The 25,027-nt window shown below is 48.8% G+C and overlaps 1 protein-coding gene across 7 annotated transcripts in view; it reads left to right on the forward strand.

Moving 5' to 3' along the window:
• CWF19L1 (CWF19 like cell cycle control factor 1) overlaps nt 1-25,027 on the forward strand; it is a 535,479-nt gene that overhangs the window by 129,491 nt on the left and 380,961 nt on the right. For all 7 annotated transcript variants that reach the window (XM_069628338.1, XM_069628339.1, XM_069628343.1 and 4 more), the window contains one exon: nt 23,280-23,398. In XM_069628338.1, the coding sequence (XP_069484439.1) occupies nt 23,280-23,398 (119 nt within the window). The remainder of the gene's footprint in view (nt 1-23,279; nt 23,399-25,027) is intronic.

A 25,027-nucleotide genomic window follows, 5' to 3' on the forward strand; every position in this document is an offset into this window, starting at 1 on the left:
ATTTCAGAACAGCCGTGTTGTCCGCAGACAAATCGAACACAAGTGTCTAGCACATAAAAAAAACAGAATATTGAACCTATCTCATACTCCCCCACCCTCCCCAAACACTCTTACACACCAACACACTCCACTTAATAAGTTTCACCGCTCTGTCCGCGGTCGTCGGCGAATGCAAGATGGCGGGCGCCACAGAAAATCTGACGCGCTTCACGCACCACGCCGTCCAATCAGCGAACACGTCGCATGTCCGCAAGCCGCTCGGCCAATCAGGGCACTGTCAGCGGAGCAAACCGGGAAGTCCGTCCGCAGAGCGAATGGAGATATCCCACATTTTTTTGCCTTACATTTTGGTCATTTTAAAAAAACTACTGGACGGATTTACACCAAATTTGCAAAAGCACGCTTTCGGGACCCTGCTCCTGCCGCAAATTTGGTGTAAAAATTTGGGCTGTAGGCGTGCGCAAAGTTTTTCCCATTATGTCTATGGGAATTGGAACCCCCCCTATAACTTTGCTCCCCCTCGACCAAACCTCTCAACTTTGCAAGTGGGCCATATACTTTTTTTGCAAAGTTTGGTGAGGATTCGTCCAGAGGGAGCGAAGTTATAAGCCACCCAAAAAATGCTCTTCCTATGGAAACACCAACTTAACCATAACTACATGGACGCTACCGCGTCCATGTAATGTGTGTGTGTGTATGTATGTGTATATAATATATATATATATATCAGATGAAGCATTGCAGTTCCACTGTAATCACCTCAAATACCGTTATGGATTCACAAGTGTAGTCCACAAATAGAGTAGCAAGAGGTGCTTCCTGGTGCTTCCCTCGGTGCACGCCTATATATCCTATAGATACTTTTCAGTATGGCAGAACATATCTAATGTAACTAATACCTTTTTGTAACTATTCACTCAGTTTAAAGTTACCAACTAACTCTTGTAAGTACACTTCAACACTTGTTCTAATTTTCAAGGCAGACCCTTTAAATGATCTAGCCTTCCCAATTCTAGTACATGAGTTCTCTGAGGCAGAAGAGGGACCCTAGTGGTCTAGGAGGCAGCATTAGGCAGGATGAGATGGGGCTCAGTTACAGGCAAAGATGGAGTTCCTGAAGAAGACTGGGCAAACAAGTAAGTAGTTCACTTTAGAGTCCAAGGACTTGAGAAGATGCCCTACGAGGAATCCAGCAGTGGACCTGGGAGAACTGGACGAGATACCTCCCAATAACGGTAGCACCCCAAGGATACACAGGAATCACAAGAGACTGAAGGTAAGTAAATACCCCAAAAAACACATTAAGGGACTATTGGTGGTTCTTTTGCATGGTGGTATGCCCACACTTTTTCTCACATGTAACGACGGTTATGCAGTTCTCTTTTCGTTTTTGAGTTACCCTATGTGTAACTTAAAACTACTTGTCCTCCAACCATTCTATCTAATCCCTTGTGTAGTATCTAGCCCTAGATTGTGCTGGTGTGCTGCTTATCTAGGGTTAGGGGATAGATGAGAGGCTTGCCCTAAGTTCTTAAGGCAAAAAACGGTTAAATCAGATTTCTTTCACATAAAAAACACAACTCTATGTTGGTCTTAAAAAAATTAACCAGGACGTGTGCTCGAGGCCATCCAGGTGAAATGCTTTCCTTTATTCTTTTTCTCTGTTGGCCTTGCAAAAATTAAAATTGAAAAGAAAATTAAAAAGCTTAGAGTTTTAAGAACCCTACTTCGAAATACCACAGATGAAGCTGTGTAGGGTGGTGTTTTCTCTCACAAGTGGTGCTATTCCACTCTTTTAACTTCCGGACATTAATATCAGTCTCTTAGTTACAGGAGGTCTAACAGGCCTACCGGTTTCAATGGTTTAGCACTTTCTTCAGTGCCTCAGCACCCCCAAAATATAGTGGGAGAAGAGGCTCCGCTCCGGCTGGTCTGTGCACCCCAATTGCAGTTACAGGCATGCCAGACAAAAGTGAGTGCCTCTTCTGATTGTTGCGGTACTTAATTCCCCTACACAGACCTGGCTAAATAGTAGGCAAGACCGGAATCTCAGCTTGAACGCTGTGTGTTCACATCTCGAGTGTCTGTCTTCTTTTTTCACCATTTTCTGTTTGAAAGTTCCTTCTGGGCTCTCCTGTCATTCTAGGTGTGGGTGGGTCCTTTTGTGGTGGGCTTCTTGTGTGATGCCTGCCCAGGCTCCAGTTTGTCTGGAAAAGCAGAAAGTGAGGTAGGGTCCTGAAACGTCACTGTCCTTTGTCTGTTGGTATGCCTGTCTGAAACCATTTTAAACTGGGCAGCTGGCTGTCCTGCAGGACCGCCAACCCCCATAGGATTGATGGCTCCATTGGAGGGAATAAATGGGTTCCAACATGTTGGGTGAGGATTTTTGGACCACAGGCAGTCAACCACTGGAACTGAAAATCTGAAGCAGAGAAGCCTGCAGCACATGTAACAGCCAAATAAGTTCTGGTGAAGCCCTGCTTATGCCCATACCAGGTTTTGAACTCGACTGGGAAGCTCTGCCAAGGATGACTTCTTCCTATGGGCTGGTGGGAACAATTGGCCTCAAGACCTTCTTCAATTTGGGCCATCCCCTGACGTCCTGCGACTTTACTGGGCTGTAGAACATCAAAACCCCATGGTACCTGGACCCTTTTCGAGAGCATTGTCTTGCAATCAACAAATCTCACGGAAACTTCGCAGACAGCCTTGTGGACCTTCAGAAGTTGCATTTTGTCTCCAAGTCCCCTCCCAAGAGTTCAGGCTGAAGAAATGCAAAGGTGATAACCGATACCTATACCTGCTTTTACTGACCTTAACTAAAGTCACTGTGTGCTGTATATGAAAAGTTACTCACCTGCATTATTTTTCCTTTTACAATCTTATTCCATTTTGTACTGAATGTTAGTACTTGCTGCATTTTCGAAATGCTTGTGTGTATGTAAATAAAAATATTTTAATATAACTAAGTGTTTCCTTGGATCTGTGTATGTAACTATTTCTTTGTACTGCTCTACAGCTCACATTCCTCCCTCCTAAAATAACTCTGGCTGCTCTGCCACTATACCGATTTGGGTAGTACAGGCCTATATTAGAAGTTGGGGCCCTAAAATCAAGAGACCAGTCTTGTGAAGTCTAACTGCAGTTGGGCTTTAGAAAAATGTACCTAACACTGGTGACAGGTGTTGGGATTGTTGAAGATTGGATTACATTGACTATTAGTAATTCTTGTGTCCAAAGAATCCATCCACAAGGCTAGCTCTGCTAAGAAAAGTAAACTTAGAAACTATTGAAATGGATAATTTTAGTGAACAGGCCCTTACACTACTTACAGTAGTACAACTAAACGAAATGTGTAAAACAAGAAGCCTGAGTTGTAGGGGAAGAAAACATGATTTAATTCAAAGGCCCATAACCCCTACTCGCAACATTGAAATGGAAGGGAATTCTGAGTATGAAAGTAAAGTGCTTAGTTCAAACTTGCTAACTGTATTGGAAGGTGGAGAGGGTTTTCAAGGGCCTGTCAACCACCCCCCCATCCCTACCTTTCACCTGTACCTCAGTTGCATCCTACCATGACTGCCCCAGGTGACAATAGAAGCTGAGATTATCTATTTCTTGGGAAAATTAACTTTAATTCAGGAAACTGATTCAGTCTGGGGCACAGGGAAAGAGAAATTCAACATGAATATGAGATGAAGAAATTGTCCCTTGACTGTGCTTCCCTTTCACGGTCTTCTCAGTCTGATGGTCCCAGGAAACCTTTCCTTCCAAGAGATATGGTGAGTGTGCATCAGCCAAAGCTTGATGAGTTGGGTACATTTGAATTTAATTGTGATTTGCAAGATATGGGAATAATGTAGTTCCATGGGTTATCTCTAGGTTGCCGCCGACTGGGTGTGATGGAGTTGAATGCTGAAGACAGAACGACTATCAAATAGGCTCCTCTAGCCAAGTTTGGGGAGACCCCTTCCCAATACCTTTTTTTTAAAGGTTTAGACCAGAAGAAAAAGGATATGAACCTAGGCACACAAGTTACATTTTTCTAGTACTGCCCACATAAATTGCCAGGATACTGAATCAAAAGCTTTTTGTACGCGTTACAAATGCCATATCATATCATCCATGGCTGCGGCAGCCGCCTGCACCTCTGGATCGTTCTGTGCCAGGATTTTAAAAAGGAGTCTCGAGTTGAGTGCCGTAGATAGGCCGGGGATGAATCCGGATTGGTCTGGGTGAATAAGATGTCCCATGTAAGGGGCCAATCGCAACACTAGTACCTTAGCAAATATTTTAATGTCCAGTTTGAGGGAAAGGGGTTGGCAGGAGCCACATTGTTCAGGTTTGTCAGGTTTAACTAAAACTGTGATCACTGCTTCGCATAATGTCGGGGGGTGTGGGGGACTTCCCTTATGCACAGGCTTCTGTCCATAGGGCGATTAATTTAGGGATGAGGCGGGACTTGCAGTGCTTAAACTCCAATGTGAGGCCATCCGGGCCGGGGGCCTTGCCGGATGGGAGGTCTTCGATGGCACAGGATATCTCCTCTGGGGTTATGGGGCGGTCAAGGTTTTCCCTGGCTTCTTCGGACAGTACCGAAAGTGGAAGGCTATCTAAGAATGCATTTGTCTGGGAGGTTTGCCACACCTGAGTTGGCGTACGGTGTGGAGTAGGAGTAACACTTGGTTAGGTTTCACTAAGGCGACTCACACGTGTCAGATCCCACCACATACCTATTCGGGAATGGGAGTCGTAAGAATACTGACGTGATGTTGGGTTGAGTACTCCACAGGCATCCACCACCCGATTTCACACAGGCCCCTCTGCAATATCCGGGCAGCTTTGTTAAGCTGCCGGGTTTTGGATCCCGACCTGTCTACGTCTAAATCCATTATGGTGTTGGTCTCCTCCCCACAGAACGGGCAATGGGGGGGATATAGCGCCAATAGGTCCATTATTTCTGTATAGAATTCGGCATTGTCGATATTGGGCCCATACACATTGAACAAAATCATTTCTTGGCCCAACAGCATGCCACATAATAACGGAGCGCTCCAGTGGGTCCAAGTGTGCCTTTATGTGGTTATAATGTATGGACTTGTGGATTAGGGTCATGACCCCTCTCCATTGAGTAAAATACGAGGTGTAGTAGCGTTGCAGGCCCCAGCTTTTAGCAAATCTTTCACCCCCCCCCCCCTTCTCCAGCCTGCTGCACCCATGCACCCCCTTTCTCTTACTCAATGACTGCCCGGTTTTGCATTGTATTGCTTTGTGTTCTGCTGCATTCTTCCTTCTTCTAGGTTTACATTTGTCGACTGCTTTATTTATTGTCCTGTGTTCTGCTGTGCTCCCCTCCGCTAGGTTCTCTTTTTAATGACTGTTCTGTTGCTGATGCCTTGGTAACCTGATTTGCTTACCGGACTGCCTTGTTTTCTGCCTGCTCTTCCATCTGCGCTCTTGTCTGCTTAGTCAATCATCCTCTATTGTCTTGTCCCTTTTTCCTCGCCTGCTTGCACCCCCCCATTGTCTCCTTCCTCTCCCACCTTTCCTCCACCCCTACCTTTCCCCTCCACCGCGCTTCCTCTCTTCCCCCACCTACTCTATGGTGCTCTGTTTTTCCTATTTTTTTTATATTGCTTCTCTATCGACTATCTGGCTCTCCTCACTAAGTCTGGTAGGAAGAAGTTCAAAAAGGATATCCTGGTCTCCAACCCAGGCCTACCTATTGCTGACACTGATACCAGTGCTTCCTCCAGACAGACCCTCACCAACATCCTCTGTCGTTCCCTCGCCAGACATATGAACTCTTCATATGTCTGTGCTCATCTTTCTCATCTCCCATTAATGGTGGCACCTGGTGGGAGGCCCTCCTGGGACCCTTCCACTCATCTAAGGTCATCTTAATGTTTACTTGAATGGCACTGTCTTGGTCCAAGGCCCTCGGGCCAACCTTCTCCTCTTTGATGGATGCTTCCCACGTCTCATCAATTTCCTTTCTTCTCCTGCTGTCCCTTCTCTCCCTTCTTCGACTTCCTTGCCTCCTCCTTGACTACCTTGCCCTCTCCTCCTTCCTCTTCTGCCCTCCACCTCTCGGGCTTCTTATACACCTCTGCAGGGCGTACCTCTGATCTGTAGCCCTTCCCGTAAGTCTTTCAAGGTTGGCAACCTTCTCCATATTGCCACTCAACTCTTGCTCAGCTGTCGAACACACCTCCGACATCTGCCACCTCCTGGAAGAACTTGATCTCAATGTCCTTGGTCTCACTGAGACATGGTTCACGACCAGCTGTCTCAAGCTTTGATACTCTACTCCCCAATGGCTACCAGATCCTCTCCGCGCCCAGATCCAACATTTCCGGAGGGGTTGTAGCCTTGATCTTCCCGGAGTGGATTAATTCCTATGCAGGCCTACTCCTCTTTCGAATGCCTGGTCTGCAGGCTCTCGCTCTCTCCTGGCCTCTTACTGTGGCTATCTGCCACCTGGTCAGATCACCTCCTTCCTTTCTGATTTGGCGGACTTCTCCTCCCTCTTGGCCTCGACCACTCAATTCCTCCTTCTTGGAGACTTTAACATCCACCTGGATGCTTCCTTTCCCTCCTCTGGACTCTTTAGCTACCTCTGCGACTCTTTGTATCATTCCCCTCTGGCCCAACTCACTCTGCAGGGCACACTCTGGATGTTCTGGTCTCCTCAGACCTCCCCCTTTTTATCCCACTCACCGCTCTTCTTTCCTGGAGTGATCACTTTCTCTTTTCCTCCCATCTCTCCCGCACTACCCCTCAGGCCAAGCCAACTCAAGCACTGCCACCTACCTTCTCGGTCATCCTGTTACTTAGAATTCTCAGAAATGTGCTAATTCCCTTTACCTTAGAGACCTGAGCAACTTTGCTGGATTTTGAGGATTTGATTTTCTTACCTGGAAAGAGTGTGAGCCTTTTTTCCCACTCATGTATTTTGATGTGTGTTTTGCATTTGTGTTCTGATTATGGAGTTTAAGATAATTCAATAAGCATCATCTTTTCATGTGTGTTACACAGCATTTTACACATATAAGCGCATCTCTATGGCTAACTCGAGTATGAGTGTGTTGGTCTCCATCCTCAAGGAATTAGTCGCCCACACCCATTCCAGATACATGCACAAAAGACAGTCTGGTGCACAGAGATACAATAAGCACTAGCCAACAAAGTAACCATGCTCCCAATGAAAATAGCTGCTAAGAAAGCATCACTTAACCGCTACTAACCAACACCAACATACCTTCTAAGGATCAAAACCCAACTATTCAATTCAGATTTGCCAAAACGTCCATCTTGGAGGTGGAGAAAGCCATCCTCTCTCCTTAAGCCTTCCAACTGTCAAGGCGATCTGTGCCCTGCGCAACTCATAAAAGACGCTGCCAGGGAACTCTCCCCTTTCATATCCAAACTCGTTAATGCTTCATTCGCCTCGGGCACTGTGCCGACCAACTTGAAACAATCTTGGGTACTGCCTTTGCTAAAAAAAAAAAAACTAGACCCCCCTCATCCTTACAAACTACCGCCCCATAACGACAGTCCCGTTCCTGTTAAAAATCCTTGGCAAGATTGCATATACCAAAATCCCAAAATTCTTGGAACACCACAAGCTTCTAGGAGTAAGGCAATCGGGCTTCCGTCCACAACATGGTACAGAGACCGCCCTCATCGATTTGAAGGCTCAAATAGATGAGCTACGGGACAAAGGTCAAACAGCCCTCCTCCTACTTTTGGATCTCTCGGCCGCATTCGACCTTGTAGATCATAAAGTCCTCTGTAGCCACCTAAACTCTGCTGCACACTTCTCAAAAGAAGCTTTAACATGGGTTGAATCCTTCCTCAGTGATAGGACCATGAGGGTGTTTTCCCGCTCGGATGCGACTGACCCGATCCCCATCTTGTGCGGTGTTCCCCAGGGCTCCTGCATATCCCCGACTCTATACAACATATTTACTAAGCCCCTTTTTGATGAGCTGGACCTTCTTGGTATCACCTACACTATGCAGATACCCAGATTCTCCACCCACTTTCAGGGGATTACAATAAGGATTTGCCCTTGGTAAATAGGGTGTATCCCATCATCCAGGCATGGATGGCAACTCATGGTCTATGCCTGAATGATGACAAAACAGAACTATCATTCTGGGCGCACACTCCAATCTCAGAAAACTAGGCCAGGACTACTCTTCCTTCGAGATTGATGGGAATATTATCAAGGTAGCCAAGGAAGTGAAGACACTTGGCTTCCACCTAGATGTCACCCTCTTCTTCAACAAACAGGTGAACTTACTGGCTTCAGCCACAGCTTACACATGTAAGCTCATCCGAGCAGGTAAACACTTTATCTCAGACAATAATTGCATTATTCTAGCTAGAGCCCTCATTTTATCTAGGCTCGACTATTGCAATGCTTTATATATTGGTGCCAATAAATATATCCCACTGTCATGATGCCTACCCCCGGAGCATCAGGCCAGGCCCAGCACCCCCGGAAGCAGGCATCATGCCCTCGAGTAAAAGCCCAGCGGCCCCTTATAGGGACTCTTTGGACTCGGTCCTGGCGCCTTTGGCGCCAGGCTCATGTTGGACATCAGTCCTGGCGCCATAGGCGCCAGGCTCATAAAGGGAGGTGTTTTGTGCACTTACCTGATGCAGACCATGCTGCACGCTTCAGGCCTCCCTGAGACCTGAAAGGACTATTTTTTTTTCATATGGACTATTTTTTCACTTGGGCGTGGCCAGGGAAGGATACATACCTAGTTGGGGAAGGATACATACCTGGGACTTCTTTGGAGGCTATTTAAGCCACGCCCAGACAGCAGCTCATGCTTCGCGTTGTTCTGCTTCCTGCAGCTTAACGCTCACCGTGTCTGCTCCTGCTCCTGGACTACAGCCACGCCCGTCTTGAACCTGGAAGACCTGCAAGGAAGGAAGAGAAGAGAAAGGTGAAAACCAAGGATTATTTCAAGCTTCTTACCTGCATCCGGAATCTTCTCACCAGCATCCCTGAAGGAAGACTTCAATTAAAAAGCATCGCGTTGCTCGCTGCAGCGCCACGCTTCACTCACCTGTCCTGTCCTCGAGACATCTCCCGGCTCCATCGCGGCTGTCAGCATTGGACTCCACATCTCTGCACCTAGGGGAGAGAGGAAGAAACAAAAGGTGAGCAGAAGGACACACAGAAGGAAAGCCTGATTAACAGCCATAATACTTACCGGCTTTTCTTCCACATTTCGGGTCGGCGCCGCCCCGTTGGCAGGTACCGTACCCCGGCCCCTATGGGGAAAGGACTAGAGACATTTCAGAGGAATGATAAGGACATCTAGAGGGATCGCCCTCATACTACTCACCTCGGCAGGTTAACCCCTCGACACATCGCCTTCATTCTGCACCTGAAATAAAGGACAGATCACAGGTGAGAAAGACAGCATAAAGGGGGCCTCACTTGAGCTTTGAACTTTCATACTTACGGCGCATCGCTCAGGAAAGTCAAGTGGATTTTGCCAGCGCCATTCTGAAAACCAGTGAAGTAACTGGACGAACGCGCGCCCCTGCACCAGAAGCAGGATGGAGAGTTCAACCTTCCAAACCATAAGGTGAGCTTAAACCGGGTTTGGAGGAATAGAGAGGAACGGAGGGGGGAAGGGGGGAGCTAGCACACCATTCTGCAGACTGTTAATCCCCTTTCTCATCTGCAGAAGGATATTCCTACGGGCCAAGGAAGCACGATTTGGAGGTCCTGTCCAATCGGTGTTCCGGGTCCTGCGCATCACGCTAGAAGAGGCCGCAGTAATCCAGACTAGATCAGCGCCCCCGTGGGAACCAGGTGGGCGTTACACCCACATAGAATCCAAATTCTACAAAATAATGCCCTCAGCGCAGCTCTTGGTATGTCCAGAAGATCACGTAGATCTAAGATAAGGTGTAACAACTGGTTGTCGACCCAAGACTAAATCCTCCTAAAAGTTGCATCCCTCACGCATAAAGCCCTGAACAATGCGGCATCCCTCACGCATAAAGCCCTGAACAATGCGGCTCCTCGCTATCTCACTGATAGATTTGTAGAGAGAAGCTCCTCCAGACCCTCAAGAATCTCCAATGTCAACACACTTATCATTCCAAGATACAAACTGACCAAGGCCGGGGGTGCCAGTTTCCCCATCCGGGCAGCTAAAGTATGGAACTCTCTGCCCCACCCTATATGTGCTGAGAAATCCTACCTTAAATTTAGATCCAGTTACATCAACCAGCTCAAGCAATCTATCAAATAGCCAGTGCTTCCTAGCTCCCCTCTCCACCTGCTTATATACCGCCCCCCCACCCACTATCTATACACTCCCACTCCGGTTTATCTGCTATTTGTGGCACTGATATGGCCTGTATATCTCGATCTGTTTACGATTACCTGTATTAATGCCACTGCCTGTATATTATCTGTGACCATGTATAGTATCATCTACACTCCCATTCTTGTGTACTCCTGTGTATTTGTGCTACAGATATGGCCTGTATATTTTTTCTGTATTCTACTATTGGTATTCATGCCACTGCCTCTATATTATCTAACTATGTATAGTATTTTTTATTAATGCCATTGCCTGATTATTATCTGTAACCATGTAACCTAAGCTTTGCATATCCTTTACTGCTGTGCCCTATTACCCTCGGGTCTGGTGCGCATTATAAATGAATGAAACAAACAGCACCCTCAGTGCAGTGACGCAGTGATGTCTTTTAGACTTCACAAAGGTTTAAATACCTTCTCTGGGATAAACCATGGTTTCCCAGCAAATGTAAAGTGAAATTGACTTTGTTAGTAAACACTCATGTAGCAATCAACTGCTACCCTTTCCTATTGAAAAGGCTGGTGGCAGTGGTTTTACAACGAACTACCATGATTTTTCCCGACCGTGAACACTGGTAGCTAATAATTACGTGAGCCATGTTTTTCAAGATGGCGCCTTAAGCCCCTTTGGTTAAACGGGTCCCGATCTTCTCTTTTCGCCATTTCTTTTTGGAAAATTCCTTCTAGTGTTTGTCTCTGCGTGCCAAACCAGGTTTGGACCCTTTGTTCGTGTGCATTTGGCGGGCTCCAGGACTGAAGTCCGCCCTTGGAGTCTGAGTGTCTGGGCTGGGCATTAAGTGAGGGAGGTGCCGAAACTCCTTGTGCTTAGTCTCCTAGGAGACCCAAATGCACTCTGGCGTGATTGGCTGGCTGACTGTCCGGCAAGGACAGCCACCCTGCTGGGAGAGTGACCGCTAAGCTGGAATGAAAGGGAGAAAACTGTTTAAAAGGGGAGTTTTGTGGACTGAAAGACAGTCGACCACTGGAACGAAGGAACCGAAGATGAGTTGGAAGAGGACGGCTACTGCAACTCCTGGACCATTGGTTTGCCCGACGAAGCCCTGCTGCAGGTCCGACTTGCCAAACTCATTCAACAGAGAAGCTCCTTCAAGGATGGCTTCTTCCTTTGAGTTGGTGGGACTAATCAACTCTTTAACTAATTAACTCTCGGGTCCAGTTCAATAGAGCGAGTGAGTACCCTGGACAGTTCTGTGCAACAAGTGTTCCAAAAAATACGGATCCGGGGGCATAGCCACAGAGTGTGGAAGAAGGTTCCTTCCTCGCCACATCGGAGACAATTCGAGTTCGTTGCCCACAATTTGAGTTCGTTGCCCTCTTCCAGCCATACAAAGTAGTTCTGGGGTAGTATATTCTGTGCAGGATTTTAAGTTGCACTAGCCTGAGCCTAGAGGGATGGCCACTTCCCGAGGATGCATTAGAACCTGGATCCAGTCCTCTGGGTCCATCTCCCCTACATGTCTCTCCCATTTAGCCTTTAGTCTCAATAGCTCGGTTGTAGCAAAGGATGTGATGGCGTTGTAGAGGGTGGATGTGCATTTGCTGGGGATGTACGCAGGGAATATATTGTGCTCCATCGGTGTGTAGTCGGGGACCGTGTCCCCTGGAGGTATGTGAACTCTCAGGGCGTGGGACAGCTGCATAAAGTGATATCGTTCGTTGGTAGGCAGTTGAAATTTGCACTGCATATCCTCGAACGAGGCAAGTTTCCAGTTACTCCACCCTCAGAATTCGCCCAGCGTGGCCACGGTTCAAGCTTCTCAATTTCTTTTAGGTTACCATTTTGCCATAGGGGTTGCGCTGCAGTTATCTTATTTCCCCACCCAAGAAACACATGTGCCTGTCTCCAAGTGGTGAAATGGTTCGTAGGTGTCGGCCGAGGAGGCCGTTGTGGGGACTGATATAGTATCTGTAGCGGGTCTAAACCCTGCATGGCATCCAGTTCGGCCCTGATGTGAGGCAGTGCCCGGTCTCCGTGAAGCAGGTCATTGACCACCGCGAGTTGTGATGCCCAGTAATAGGTCTGGAGGCGGGGTACCCCTATCCCACCCTCCCAGATTGATCTCTGCAAAGTGCTAAATGCAATACGTGGCTGGCCACCCCCCCCCCCGCACCGGATCGGCCATGTAAAGCTGGAGGTCGTCGGCGTACAGAGAGATGCAATCCTCGTGTCCCTCAGGCCATCTGAAACCCGTCCAGTCCCTGCACTGATGAAGCCACAAGGCCAGCGGTTCAATCGCAAGGGCGAAAAGGAGGGGGGGAAAGAGGGCACCCCTGTCTCGTGCCCCTACCCAGGGGAAAGGGATCGGGAGGTCCACCCGTTCACCTTGACCTCCGCCTGGATATTAGTATAGAGCAGTTTCACCCATCCCAGAAGACCCTCTCCAAACCCCATATGGGCCGTGATTTCCCAGAGGCTATCCCATCGGATTGAATCAAACGCCTCTTCAAAATCAATTGCTAGAAGGGCTAGTGGGGTATCTAAAATAGGGGCACGTTCTAGCGCCAGATGGAGCCGGCGCAGATTCAAACGGGTTGATTTATGTGCCATGAAGCCGCATTGATCCGTGTGTATGAAGGTGTTGACTACCAGCTAGAGCCGATTGGCCAAAAGTTTGGCCAGGACCTTGGCTTCCCCGTTGATTAAAGAGATTGGCCTGTAAGAGGCACATTTCTCCTGGGGTTTGTCAGGTTTAGGGATGACCACAATGGTGGCCTTACATATGTCTTGTGGGAGGAAGCCCTGTTCCCGGGCTGTCAGCAGCATCTGGTGCAGGGGAGGGGCTATCTTATTGCTCCCTAGTTTCTGCCAGATTTTCGGCCGGGAACCCGTTGGGGCCCGGAGTTTTCCCCAGTTGCAATTGTGCCAGTGCTTCTGCTATTTCAGCTTCGGAGAGGTCGGCGTCCAACATCGCCCGCTGTTGTTCCGAGAGGGTAGGGATTACTATGTCGTCGAGGGGTTGGGTCTAGCGACACAGTTGGGGCCTGGTATAGAGCAGCATAAAATTGGGCAAATGCTTCCGCTATTTCAGCGTCCGATCGGCATCTCTCTCCCTGCGGGGTGATGATTTCATGAACACAGCGCTGTCCCTCATCTTTTTTTCCAACCAAGCCATCATTTTCCCCGCTTTGTCCCCCAACTCGTATATCCTAGCTCTGGAATCCCAGTGGGCCTGTTTGGCGTTATCCAACATGAGATTGCGGAGGTGCTCAGTGGCACGTTTAAGGGAAGTGTGGGTCTGGGGGGTTGGACCGAGGGTATGTTCATTTTCCCGATGGGCTACCTCAGCCTCTTATCTTTCGGAGCCTCTCCCTCCTCCTATTCGCCGTCCAGGAGATAATTTCTCCCCGCAGCACGGTCTTCTAAGCCTCCCAGATCACTATCGGGTCATTTTCGCTGGTATCGTTAATATCGGAAGTACTCGGCCATGAGTCGGTCTACCAGTTCCGGGCAACCCAGATAGTAGTTGTTCAGCCGCCACGTTCTAGGGGTGGGCTGTAACCTGTAGTCGTGATTCCACCATCAAAGGTGAATGATCTGAGATTCCCCGGGGAAGTAAGTCTGCTGAGAGTATTCTGAAAAGCTCCATGTGCGGGATGAGTAGATAGTCGAGCCTAGAGAAGGAGCCGTGGGCACCTGAATGGAATGAGTAGCCCCTGGTTTCCAAGTGGAGTTCCCGCCACACATCGCAGAGGCCCAAGGCGGACACAAAGCTGGAGAGCCTCGTGGGGACATTCAGGTTACGTTGTCTAAGATGGGAGCGGTTCGTAGTGTTACACATGACGTCATTAAAGTCGCCTCCCAGGTACCAGTTATCGGGTTGATGTTTGCCCATAAGGGTGGTCAGTTCGTCCAGAAGTTCCTGCCCCAGTCCCGGTGGGGAGTAGATTGAGACAAGCCCATATGTCCCCCCCCACCCCCCCCCAGAGTGTTCCCAGGACCAACACGTAGCGACCCCGGGGATCCCGCTCAAGTTCCTGCAGTGCGAACGGGACACGTTTATGTTTGAGGATAAGAGTGCCCCTGCAACCAATGGTATATCCCGCGTGGAAAGGTATTCTATAATTGGTCTGCAGAAAGAAATTCCAGTGCAAACCCGCCAAGTGCGTTTCAGTGAGCAGGGCCACATCGGGGGAGTGTCTAGAGAGTAGTTGCTTAATCAAGCGTCTCGTGATCGCGGAGCCCATCCCGTTCACATTCCAGGTGAGGATCTTAAGGGACCGGGGACGTGGATTAAGTGGCGTTTGAGAATGTTCAGGTGTCATCTAGCAAGATTATTTGAGGGGTAGGTGAGTGGTTCTCAGGGATACCATCTTGGCGTGTGGCGGTGTAGTGCGAAATAAACAAAGATTGATGGCTGAATCGCTGCCTGGGCGTGCTATGAGCCCAACTGAACAGAAACACTGCTATCCCTTGAGACTTGCAGAGGTAAGCTGGTCCTGGGATAACAAACTCCTCCCAACTAACCCTTCCCTCCCCCTCCCCATACTCCACCCCAACACGAAGTACCTATCGCCCAAACATTTGCTGACAATCAAAAAGAAAAAAGGTAGTGTCAGCTTATAACAGCCCCTATGGAAGTTCAACTAGAAAAGTTGGGGTGGGGTATATAAGAGAGGCCAGGTGCGAGGGTAGCAATTCCCCGCTTACCGCATTGTAGTTATGTGGCATTGTAGTTATGTGACACGCCTTTGGTGTCCCTCCGAGGGCCCCTCGTGGTGGTGTCCTTAGTTTGATTGCCTAGCGGCAGAAGGTTCAGCCCTCGAGGGGGTGTGGGGGGGGTCAGGGCAGGGCCCCGTCTCCTCCGACCGCCGGAAGGTCCGGCAGCGGTGGCTGGCCCTGCATAGGGCGTTGTTCCGGCGGTCGTCTGGGGTTTCTGTGCCTGTTTCCTCGGGGCACCGACCAGTCCCCCTCAATGTGCTGCTCCGCCCAGTGCCACGCCTCACCAGGGTCATCAAAGTGTACCGTTGTGCCCTTGTGATACATTTTCAGTTGTGGAGGGAAAAGCAGGCCGTACTTGACTCCTAGTGTTTGCAGTTGTCTCATAAGCTTTACAAAGGATTGCCTCGCCTTCTGTACTTTCTTTGTGTAATCAGTAAAGAAGGACAGCTTGGATCCGTTGAGGGTCACCGGGACCTTGGTCCTAGCGAGTTGTAAGAGTGCATCCCGGTCTCGATAGTTTAAGAACCTCGCTATCACAGTGCGCGGAGGAGCGCCGGGCAGCGGCCTTCCCGCGGGCATACTGTGTGCACTCTATGGAGAACATTTTTGAGAAGGAGTGTAAATTGAAGAGCTCTGCTAGTAGTTGTTCCAGGAAAAGTTCCATGCATGGGCCTTCCTCTTTCTCGGGAATGCCGAGTATACGAACATTGTTGCGCCTGGACCTCCCTTCGCTTTCTTCAACCCTTGCCTCCAGGTGTGGCTGAGACTCCTTGGAGTTGTTGTTGCACATTTTGTAGCCCATCCTCTGCGTTCGAGATGTGCTGCTCTGCCTCTCCAGTGCGCGCAGACAACTTCTGCATGTCGTGCCCGAGGGACATATCCAGACTTATTCGATCTATCTTCTGCTCCATAGATGAGCGTGAGTCGGCTATGGCGGCCCTCACACCTTTAAAGGAGAGCGTGTGAGCGGGTTCCATTTCTCCAGCTTGTTGCGGCTGAAGGTCGGCGGCTTGAGAAGAGGGGACCGTATACTGTTCGATCCTGTTCTGCATAACAGGCTTTTTGGTTTTCTCTTTGCCCATGGTAACCACCGGGTCTGACAGGTGTGGTCTTGTAGCGGGGCTCCTGTCCCACGGTCTCACTGAGTACTGCCCAGGGCAATCTCGACTCAATAGTGTAGTGACAAACCGGGGGAGCTACCTGTTGTCAGTTTGTATCCTTTTGCGGGCAGCGGTACCAAGCCACTGCGCGATGCTATGCTGGCAGATGTTCCCACTGGTCCCAAATTGTCAGGTTCCCAGGATGTCTATTTTTAATCGGTGGTTTTACTCCTCTCCCCGGGGCATTAGTCAAGGGGGGGGCGATGTCGCCAATGACCAAGTTGGCTTGCGGTTGAGTTCCGTTATATTATCCTTACTCCCTTTGATGCCTGTCGTGGTGCCAGGGAGCGTGCAGCTAAGTATTGTGCCGGCGTGGCACCGCGCCCTGTCAATCCCAGCACCCCGCTCAGCCCTGCGCACTCACCAGTGGTATATGGGGGATGATCCCTCTAGATGTATATGGGAACGCCTCTCACTTGTTCTGGACCGTTTCAGGTCAGCCTGGTTTGCACCACACTCAGTCTCTCCGGGTGGGTTTGATTGACTCACCGGACTTCACTTCCCCGTCGCCCTGGGCTCTAGGGGGCGCCGGTATGTTGCCCCGTTCCATGCGGATGGTGGTCTGCTTTGCACTATCCCGCTTTTGGGCGCTGCTTGTTCCGGTCGGCGGAGGTCCTGCTGATCCTATTCCGGGTGGCCCTTCGTCGGCCAGCGGGTTTCGCAAACGCAGGAACGGCCAGCCCCCGGGGCCAGAGGACCCGGTCCCGAGCAGCAGAGCCTGCCCCTTCAGTCTCCGGATGCGTTTCCCAGAGCGGGGCGCTGCTCCCGCCTCCCTCGATGTTCTCACCGTCTGTCCCTTTAGGACGCACGGTCGTCCGGGACCTCAGCCAGACCCTCTGCAGGCCCCGGATGGTGACAGCCGGCGTTGGTGCTGGTGCCTGTGTAGCAGGGACGGTCCACCCGCCGGCGCTGTAGGCTGTGCGGGGGATGTCACCCCCCCGGTTCGGTTCCAGTTCGGTGCGGGTTTCAGATCGCCAAGGGTGGGCGCCGCCACCGCAGCCCCACCTAGTCCCCGGCCCATCTGCGGTCAGGTCCTCGATTCCCACCAGCAGGGCTTCATCAGCTCGGTTGTAGCTGTGAAGATCCGACGGCGGCCATCTTGTATCAGATTCTTCGCTCGCAGCTTCGGTTTTCAGACCGCTGGGGTTCAGCGGAGCAGACTCTTATCACCACAACCTCATCCAGTTGTGCCGCGGATGATCCTCTTTCATATTGTCCCTTTAGTGCACAGCTAGCGGTCACTTGACAGGCTTTTTTTTTCAGGATATGTAATGCGGGAGCCGAAGGGACTTGCGTCTGCATCGCCTCAGTTGGCGACGCGACCCCCACCACCCGACTTTAGGGCTTTGAATGCAGTCACCAAAACGGATGCCCATCCTTTATCTAGGACAGATGAGCTGGTAGATAAACTTGGAGCTGCCAAGTTCCTCAGCACCTTGACTGAACATCAGGCTATTGGCAAATAGCCCTGACGTACAATGCGAAGGAAAAAACTGCATTTTCTACTCCTGAATGCTTGTACCAATTCAAGCTCATGCCCTCTGGATTAAGGAATGCACCAGCCCCTTTCCAAAGGATAATGAATAATGTTCTGAATGGGTTGGAAGACTTCTGCATGGCATACTTGGATGACATTGCAGTGTTCCGCCCCACTTGGGAAGACAATCTTCACCTTGGACAAGTGTTGCAGGCTATAGAACAGGCCCATCTGACCATCAAGGCAAGCAAGTGTCAAATTGGTTAGAGTAAGGTGGTCTACCTTGGGCATGAGGTGGGGAAAAGGGGTGAGATTAGGCCCTTGCCTAGCAAAATACAAGCTGTACAGGACTGGGCCACCCCTACTACTCAGACCCAGGTGAGAGCAGCGGCAAGGAGGATATTACCAACATGTTATAGAGAACTACAGGTCCATAGCTTCTCCACTGAATGTAATCTCTTCAACAAGTACCTTAAAGTGAGATGGAATGAAGTGTTGGGTAACATTTTCGTATCGATAAATCTTTCTGACCTGTCAACCCCAGAACTTTTTTGCTGGACTGGTAGATTCTTTTTCCTTATTCTTCAGTGAGTGGGAAACTTTTTTTTAATTTTTTTTGGGTGTCATTTTTAAGACTCTCCATAGTGTCTTTTAAAAGTTATCCTCTTGACAACCTTTTGGCAATAAGCACCTATTGTTGCTGTGTCGCCCTAGGGGCTCCCCTTTTTACTTTCTCTACAGTCCTCAAGGGTAGAAAGGATATTTGAATCCCTTTTTACATTTTATTAGGCGAGACCAGCAACCTCTGGCCCCCCACCATATGTCGAGTGTCGGGTAGATGCCGAGTATCCCTTTCTCATTTTAAATGTAACTTTTGTGTTACAAGGACAAACTTCCCTTTAGTGGCTGCTGGCAGTGAACCTTTTTATTCGGTGCACCTTTACTGTGGGCTGTTTCCACAACCTGGTAAAGGCACCCATGGGTGCTCATTTTACCAAAATGGCCCCAGTTTTCTTTTTTCGCCATTTTAGCGTTTCTTGTCCTTTCTTGTTCCTTCTCCTGACATCCAACACTTCTCCTGAAATGTTTAGTGCTTACCTCCAGTAGAGGGCCCACATATAGACATATTGGTTGAGTGTCCTTTTTATAGGCATTACTGATTTTTTAAATATGCTTGGGATTTGTTTACTGTATATAATCCTATAAATATGGTGCAAAATGTGCCCTCGCCATTAGCCATTGGATAGTAATCACTATTGGCAAGTAAGTAATGGTATGCTTTTGGTATTTGGAGAATTACGGGGTCGAGTGACGGTATCCTTTACTTATTCTTTAGAGACACATGATCTTTGTAGAAAAGAATGTATAACTTAAACTTTGCTCCTGATGAAGGGAATGTCCCGAAACGGGTTCAGCAATTTTTTTGTTCAATGTTTATATTGATGTGTATGAACACCTTCCAAAACGTGCCCAAGTTTATTTCTATGCATTGATTATAATATATGTAATTGTACATTAGGTTTTTATGATCAAAATAACGGTGTGCAGGGGATGGGAGTGTCCACTACTTAAGGACACTATTTGTTTTTTTGTTTCCCCATTGGACAGCCAACCGCCCCCTCCCCGTTTTGAATGAATTAATGCATGTCTTGTGATTGGTGGGCTCAGCCAATTTTCCTGCATGAAAGGCGAGGGTCTTGGAGCAGAATGAGTCAACCACTGCAATGGAAGATCTGATGAAGGATGTCCGCAGCCACTTCTAGCGACCACAAGAGCTGTCTGAGTAACCGCTGCAGTCCCGACCTTAACTTCTGTGCGACAGGGACGCTTACCTCTGGGGCCCTGCAGGAGTGCCTGGTCTGGTCTGTCGCCAAGCTGGATCTGTCGAGGTTCTCTGGTTCTTGCCGCTGCCCAAAAAACCCCCTCCCCCCCACTCTGCTCACTGCAGGTTTAGTCACCCAGTGGTCAGAGCATTGGGAGTGGTCTGGAAGTATGAGAGGGCTCCAGGGCGCAGTGTTGCCTAGTCTCTGGGAACCCTTGGGTAAGTTGTGGAAAAAAAGTCAATCCCAGTTTCCTCACTGGGCACGGTGGTTCTGCAGCAGCCCAGACCCGCTGCGGCACACCAGTCCACCTTCAGTCTCTTTGCTAATGGGCACCAATGTGTCCCTCTTTATATGGGCACCAATGTGTCCCTCTTTATATGGGCACCAATGTGTCCCTCCCTCTTTGTTCGGGCACCAATGTGTCCCTCTTTGTTCGGGCACCAATGTGTCCCTCTTTGTTCATGGGCAAATGCCTTCTTGGCCCAGTTGTGGTGGGTGCGGAGCGTTAACGTGCTCTTTGTTGTTTTAGTCCCGTTCACACTCTTCAGGATGATTCACCAGGTTGGAGGTCTGCAGTTGTATGCCAGGTAGCTGCGGACCCGTTGTGTGGAAGAAGCAAGGTGCTGAGGTAAGTTCTGGGTGGCAGGGGTTACGGGGTGCGTGAGTGGTCAGTGGCTTACCCCGTGTTCGTTGCTGTTGCAGGTGCTGATGTGTGGATTGGGTCCAGCGAGGTGGGCGGAGCCAAAGAACGCTGCAGCAGGAGATGACGGCGGACTGACAGAGCAGTCCCGGTGGAGATCAGGCTCTTGATCCGTGGAAGAGCTGGGTTCGGGAATGCTGGATTCTGGAGAGAGCCGGGTCCTTGACAGGCAAGTGTCACGCTGGCTCCCAGCCGAAGAAAATGCTAAGCGCTGGGTGTGGCCCAGGGCAGGGTTTATATAGCCCTGGGCCCACCCAGCAGCACTAGACCACCATGGATGCTTGTACTGTGGCCATATGGGGGCCATTGTTATCTTGCATTTATATAGCGCCTTATATACCATTGGTATGGTCTGAAGGCGCTGGTAGGTTGAACGCCCTTGGGAACCGAAGTTCGGATCAGTAGAAAGAGTCGAGGGAGTCAAAGGTGCGTGTGAGCACCGGATATGTGTGCAGCTGGTGCGGTATTCGTGTAATAGCTGCTTCTTAGCGGTAGGATTTATCCAGACCGAAAGTGGCTGCGTTAGGCCTGAGGAGAACGCCTGGCTGGGGGGTGAGTAACCAGCAGTGTTTATTTAGAATGATGGGGAGTGTGCAGCAGATGTTGGTATGAGAACAGTTATACCGAATGGTGTCATAGTATCTCTGTGTTCCAGTTGAGTGGTGGTGTAAAGAAGAGGGTAAGCGTATGGTGGGTTATAGGCTCTTTCAAACGTTCCCTTCAATTCAAACCATACTATATACGTCGCGCAAATAAGCCTTTCTCAATTCAACTTTATACAGGGAGGGTATTAGGCATAAATCTAAAAACAACTTTGCACAGAGAGGTTATTAGGGAGATCGGTTGGTTCGGCCGGGCATGCTATTAGACTATTAGGATATTGGACACACTTCTAAATTCAACTTTCACAGCGAGGCTATTGGGCACACTTCTAGATTCAACTTGGATTCCATGTTGGATTCTGTTGAGCAATCCAACCCGGGGGCCATTTTGGAAGGGGCACTCTGCTTAAATTACTGGCAGTAGCCTATTCCTATGCCATATAGCCACTCTCTCTGACCAAGTCCCTCCAATGTTACTCCCTGGGATCTTGAGGGTCATGACAGAAGCCCCGAAGCAGACTTCCTCCGTTGGACTGGTGTGCCCAACCAATCCCATAACTAACTGCCACGGCCCGCAACTCGCCAATGCCCGGGGTCCTGTACCATTTTGCGGTGCAATGCCAACAGAAGCACGGTTTCGTCTGAAATTTTGCAGGCATCCTCCTGGCACTCCAGATACTAGATCCTGCTCCCGAAAGTACCCTCAGCTGAGACGAGGACCAAGAACCGGAACAAAGTCTGCCGAATGGCAATAGTTCTTAAACTGATCCTTGAAAAAGCCGCCAACAAGCCAGTGCTGCAAAGATCTTCTGTTGGGTGTCCAACTACTCGAGAGCAACCACCAGATCCATTGCAAGTTCTTTTCTTCAGTCGCCAAGGCCAAGAATCTGGGAACTGGGTCTGTTGTCACCTCTCCTTGGGGATCGCCCTGCTGCACAAGCATCTTCATTTACAAGGTACTCTAATGCAGCCCCTAATACTTAACCTGGGGCATCGGTTGTTGTTCCTGTGCTTTGGACGGTTGCCGTTAAGCTGTTACTTGAATCCCCTCCTAGCCCTACAGTGAGCTACGTTGGGATGGACGCTCCTTTACGCTCTTTACTCAAAGAAACCTACTAATACTCCACTGTAAACTTGAAGAAATCTACCCTGTCTGCTGTTTTATTCCTCTGCCATTGGTCACCGGATCCCCAGTGCCCCCTTGACTCTGAGACTCATTTAGACTATGTTTGGACTACTTAAGATTTGTTAAGCAGGGGCTAACTGCAGTTATACAAGTTGGTCTAAAGTTTGCCTACTTTGACATTTCTGCCACTTTGTGCTACCTTACACTGTTCTAATGTATTTATTATCCTTCGGATATTGTAACTATTCTGTGTTTAAATTAAATGCTTATTTTTAGATAACCTAATGTGAGTGTTTCCTTGAACTAAGTGTATGCTCTGGGTACTGTGTGCCTCACTACAGCCCTCATTCCTCCTAGACTAAACCTGGCTGCTCAGCCATTGCTACCAAACCTTTGGGTAGTTAATGCTAGACCGAAGGGGTGTCCCTTTGGTAATCCAAGGTGGGCTTTCTGGAGACTGGTCACAGAGAGGACCTTGGCAGAAAGAAATAAAGTAATCTGAAGGACTGATCAGTTACCCTGTGACAAAATGAGCAAGAAGGCCAGGGAAGTAAAGCTGAAGGCTTCACGTCTATGTAAAAAAATTAAAAAAAATACACCTGACGGATAAAAAACAAAAAAGCAAAAAGTTTGGGGTTCATGCAATATGGAGGGGAAAAATGCCTAAAAGGGGAAATCTTTCTTAACACACGTTCCACACGATTATCACATGGATTCTGCCTAAAATACTTCATAACATTATTTGTCAATGGTTTAAAAACAGCTTGGATATATTCACATCATGCCTGAAAACAGGGTCATTGGAATTAATAATTGTAAGGTGACCGAGCAAACCTTTATATTCATTCTAAAATGCAGATGTTGCCATTTCCTCCTCGTCTAAAAATGTCTGGTAACACATGCTCTATCTTCATCGGAAGCATCCCCGCATGAGGATTATTTCAGTGGTGTCCAGCCATACAGTCCTTAAGAGGCAACGGATTTAACATGGTCATCAGCATTATCCACCTTTGCCCTGGGGCATTTATTTCAATTCTAACCATAACACCCAGCATACTCTGGTGGGTCTGCATGGTAACATGCCTGGTGCTTTATCAAACTCCTAAATAAACAAATTGAACCAAGCCATTCACATATTCTGGTCAAGTGTATTTTTATTTGACATTGGTGTATGCGTCCTCTTTACATTATCCTGCCCCTTTTCAGTTGTGATGTTTGTTTTTGTACAAAATAGTTGAATATGCTGACATACAGTATTTCTGATTCATTTAGTCCAATGTTATTAAAATAATGTATCGGTTTAATCATTGTTACTCATACCATCAATAAACTATCTTCTTAATTTAGAGTGAAGTGGACACCAAGCGATGCGGCTCTGCTTTGGTAGCCAGTCTAACGATGTCCCTAAAGCCAAGGTATCACTTTGCTGCATTGGAGGGCTCCAATTACGAGCGACTTCCCTACAGGTATCTATTGCCCTTCATGAAATGAAACCTGGGCGAGTTGTGGTTATGTGGTAAACTGAGTTTGTTGTGGCTGGGTGTGAGAACAGGCCCTATATTGATGTGTCCTTGCTAGTTGACCTCTGTTCAGACCCCAAGGAGTCCAGCCTTCAAAGAAATACCTTACCAAAGTCCAGAAACTTTTACAATGTGCTAAAGAACAAAGCTGCAGGGTTTCTACAGAAAGATATATATATTCAGAATTTAATGGGGGTGCTGCACTGGGGTGACACAGGCCCTGCTTTGGAGTGCCTCACTGTAGGCTATCCCCCCTGTGGGATTGGGTGTGAGCTTGTTCCTTGCAAACCTGATGACTAGACCTCCTTGCAGCAGAACCATCATTGATAACACCTGCACTTGCTGTGAGCTGCAAGCTAAGACTGCCTCCCTGATGTGAAGAGCACAGCCACTGGTGATCTCCTCCTACCAGTTTCTGAGTGGGTTTACTGTGCAGGGAACTGGAGTGTGCCCCTCTGCTCTTTTTTTTATATATATATTTGTAAATCGATCTTGTGGAATCTGCTTAGATCACATGCTGTGCATAGGCCGACATCTAGTGGAAGCTGCAGAGTGTTACAGTTGTTGTTTTTGAAATTTGAAAAGGGACGTAGGCAGGGCGTGCCAGTAATACTAGCCCTAGTGTGACGTCCACTGTACCCATGATCCCTCACGTGTGTAGGTCCCTCAGATTGTTTTTTTTCTGCCATACTTGTCGGACGTATGTGTGCAGAGTTCCTTTCGGCGTAAAGCCTTGATCTACTTTCAATTACGTTAGATTTCTTCCTATCCTTTGTCCACCGAAGAACGACGCCGGTGAGGATCGGAGAGACTTCCGTCTGAGACTGCTGCAACGGACCCTTGGCCTTGGAAGGCCACAGCGGGCCTCGGCCCAGTCAGTAGGGAGAGTGGGGAGAGGTCAGATATAGATTATATTCCCCTTTTCCTACATATTATTCGCCCCTCTGCCATAATTGGACCATATGGAGAATACTCATATCAATTATGCTCCAAATGTAACCGAGTTCCCTTGGGTAGTTAAACATTTAACTTGTAATCTGTGTCTCCCTCAAGACCATATCTAGGCTCTTGTCGGGCCTAAAACCCTAAAGGACCGCTCCACGAAGCACTGGGCCCACTATGCCAGGCAGCTCGAAGCCATGGACGTAGAGGGCGCTTTCAGCGATGGCAGCAATGCCGTCGAATCAGTCGGCGAAGGCGACAGGGCAGCATCGGCTACCCAGGCACAGACCCCCGACCATCTCTAGAATCGACCCCAATGCCAACGCGGTTGCTGTGACACTGGATGCCCAGAAGGCGTGCGACATGGTTTCATGGCAATACCTTTGGGCAGTGCTGGAGAAGATGGGAATCGGCCCAAACATGCTGTCCTACATCAAACTGCTATATACCAACCCTGTGGCCAAAGTCCTGGTTAACTCTCATCTGTCAGCTTCATTCACCCTCCACAGAGGGACGCGTCAGGGATGCCCTTTCTCTCCTCTGCTGTTTGCGATGGCTATTGAGCCCATAGCGGATAGCGTACGGGATAATCGCACACACTAGGGGATACGACTACGTGATACCCCTGAGATT

The sequence above is a fragment of the Ambystoma mexicanum genome, chromosome 12, assembly GCF_040938575.1.
Source record: "Ambystoma mexicanum isolate Mex_15411 chromosome 12, UKY_AmexF1_1, whole genome shotgun sequence".
Taxonomy (NCBI): domain Eukaryota; kingdom Metazoa; phylum Chordata; class Amphibia; order Caudata; family Ambystomatidae; genus Ambystoma; species Ambystoma mexicanum.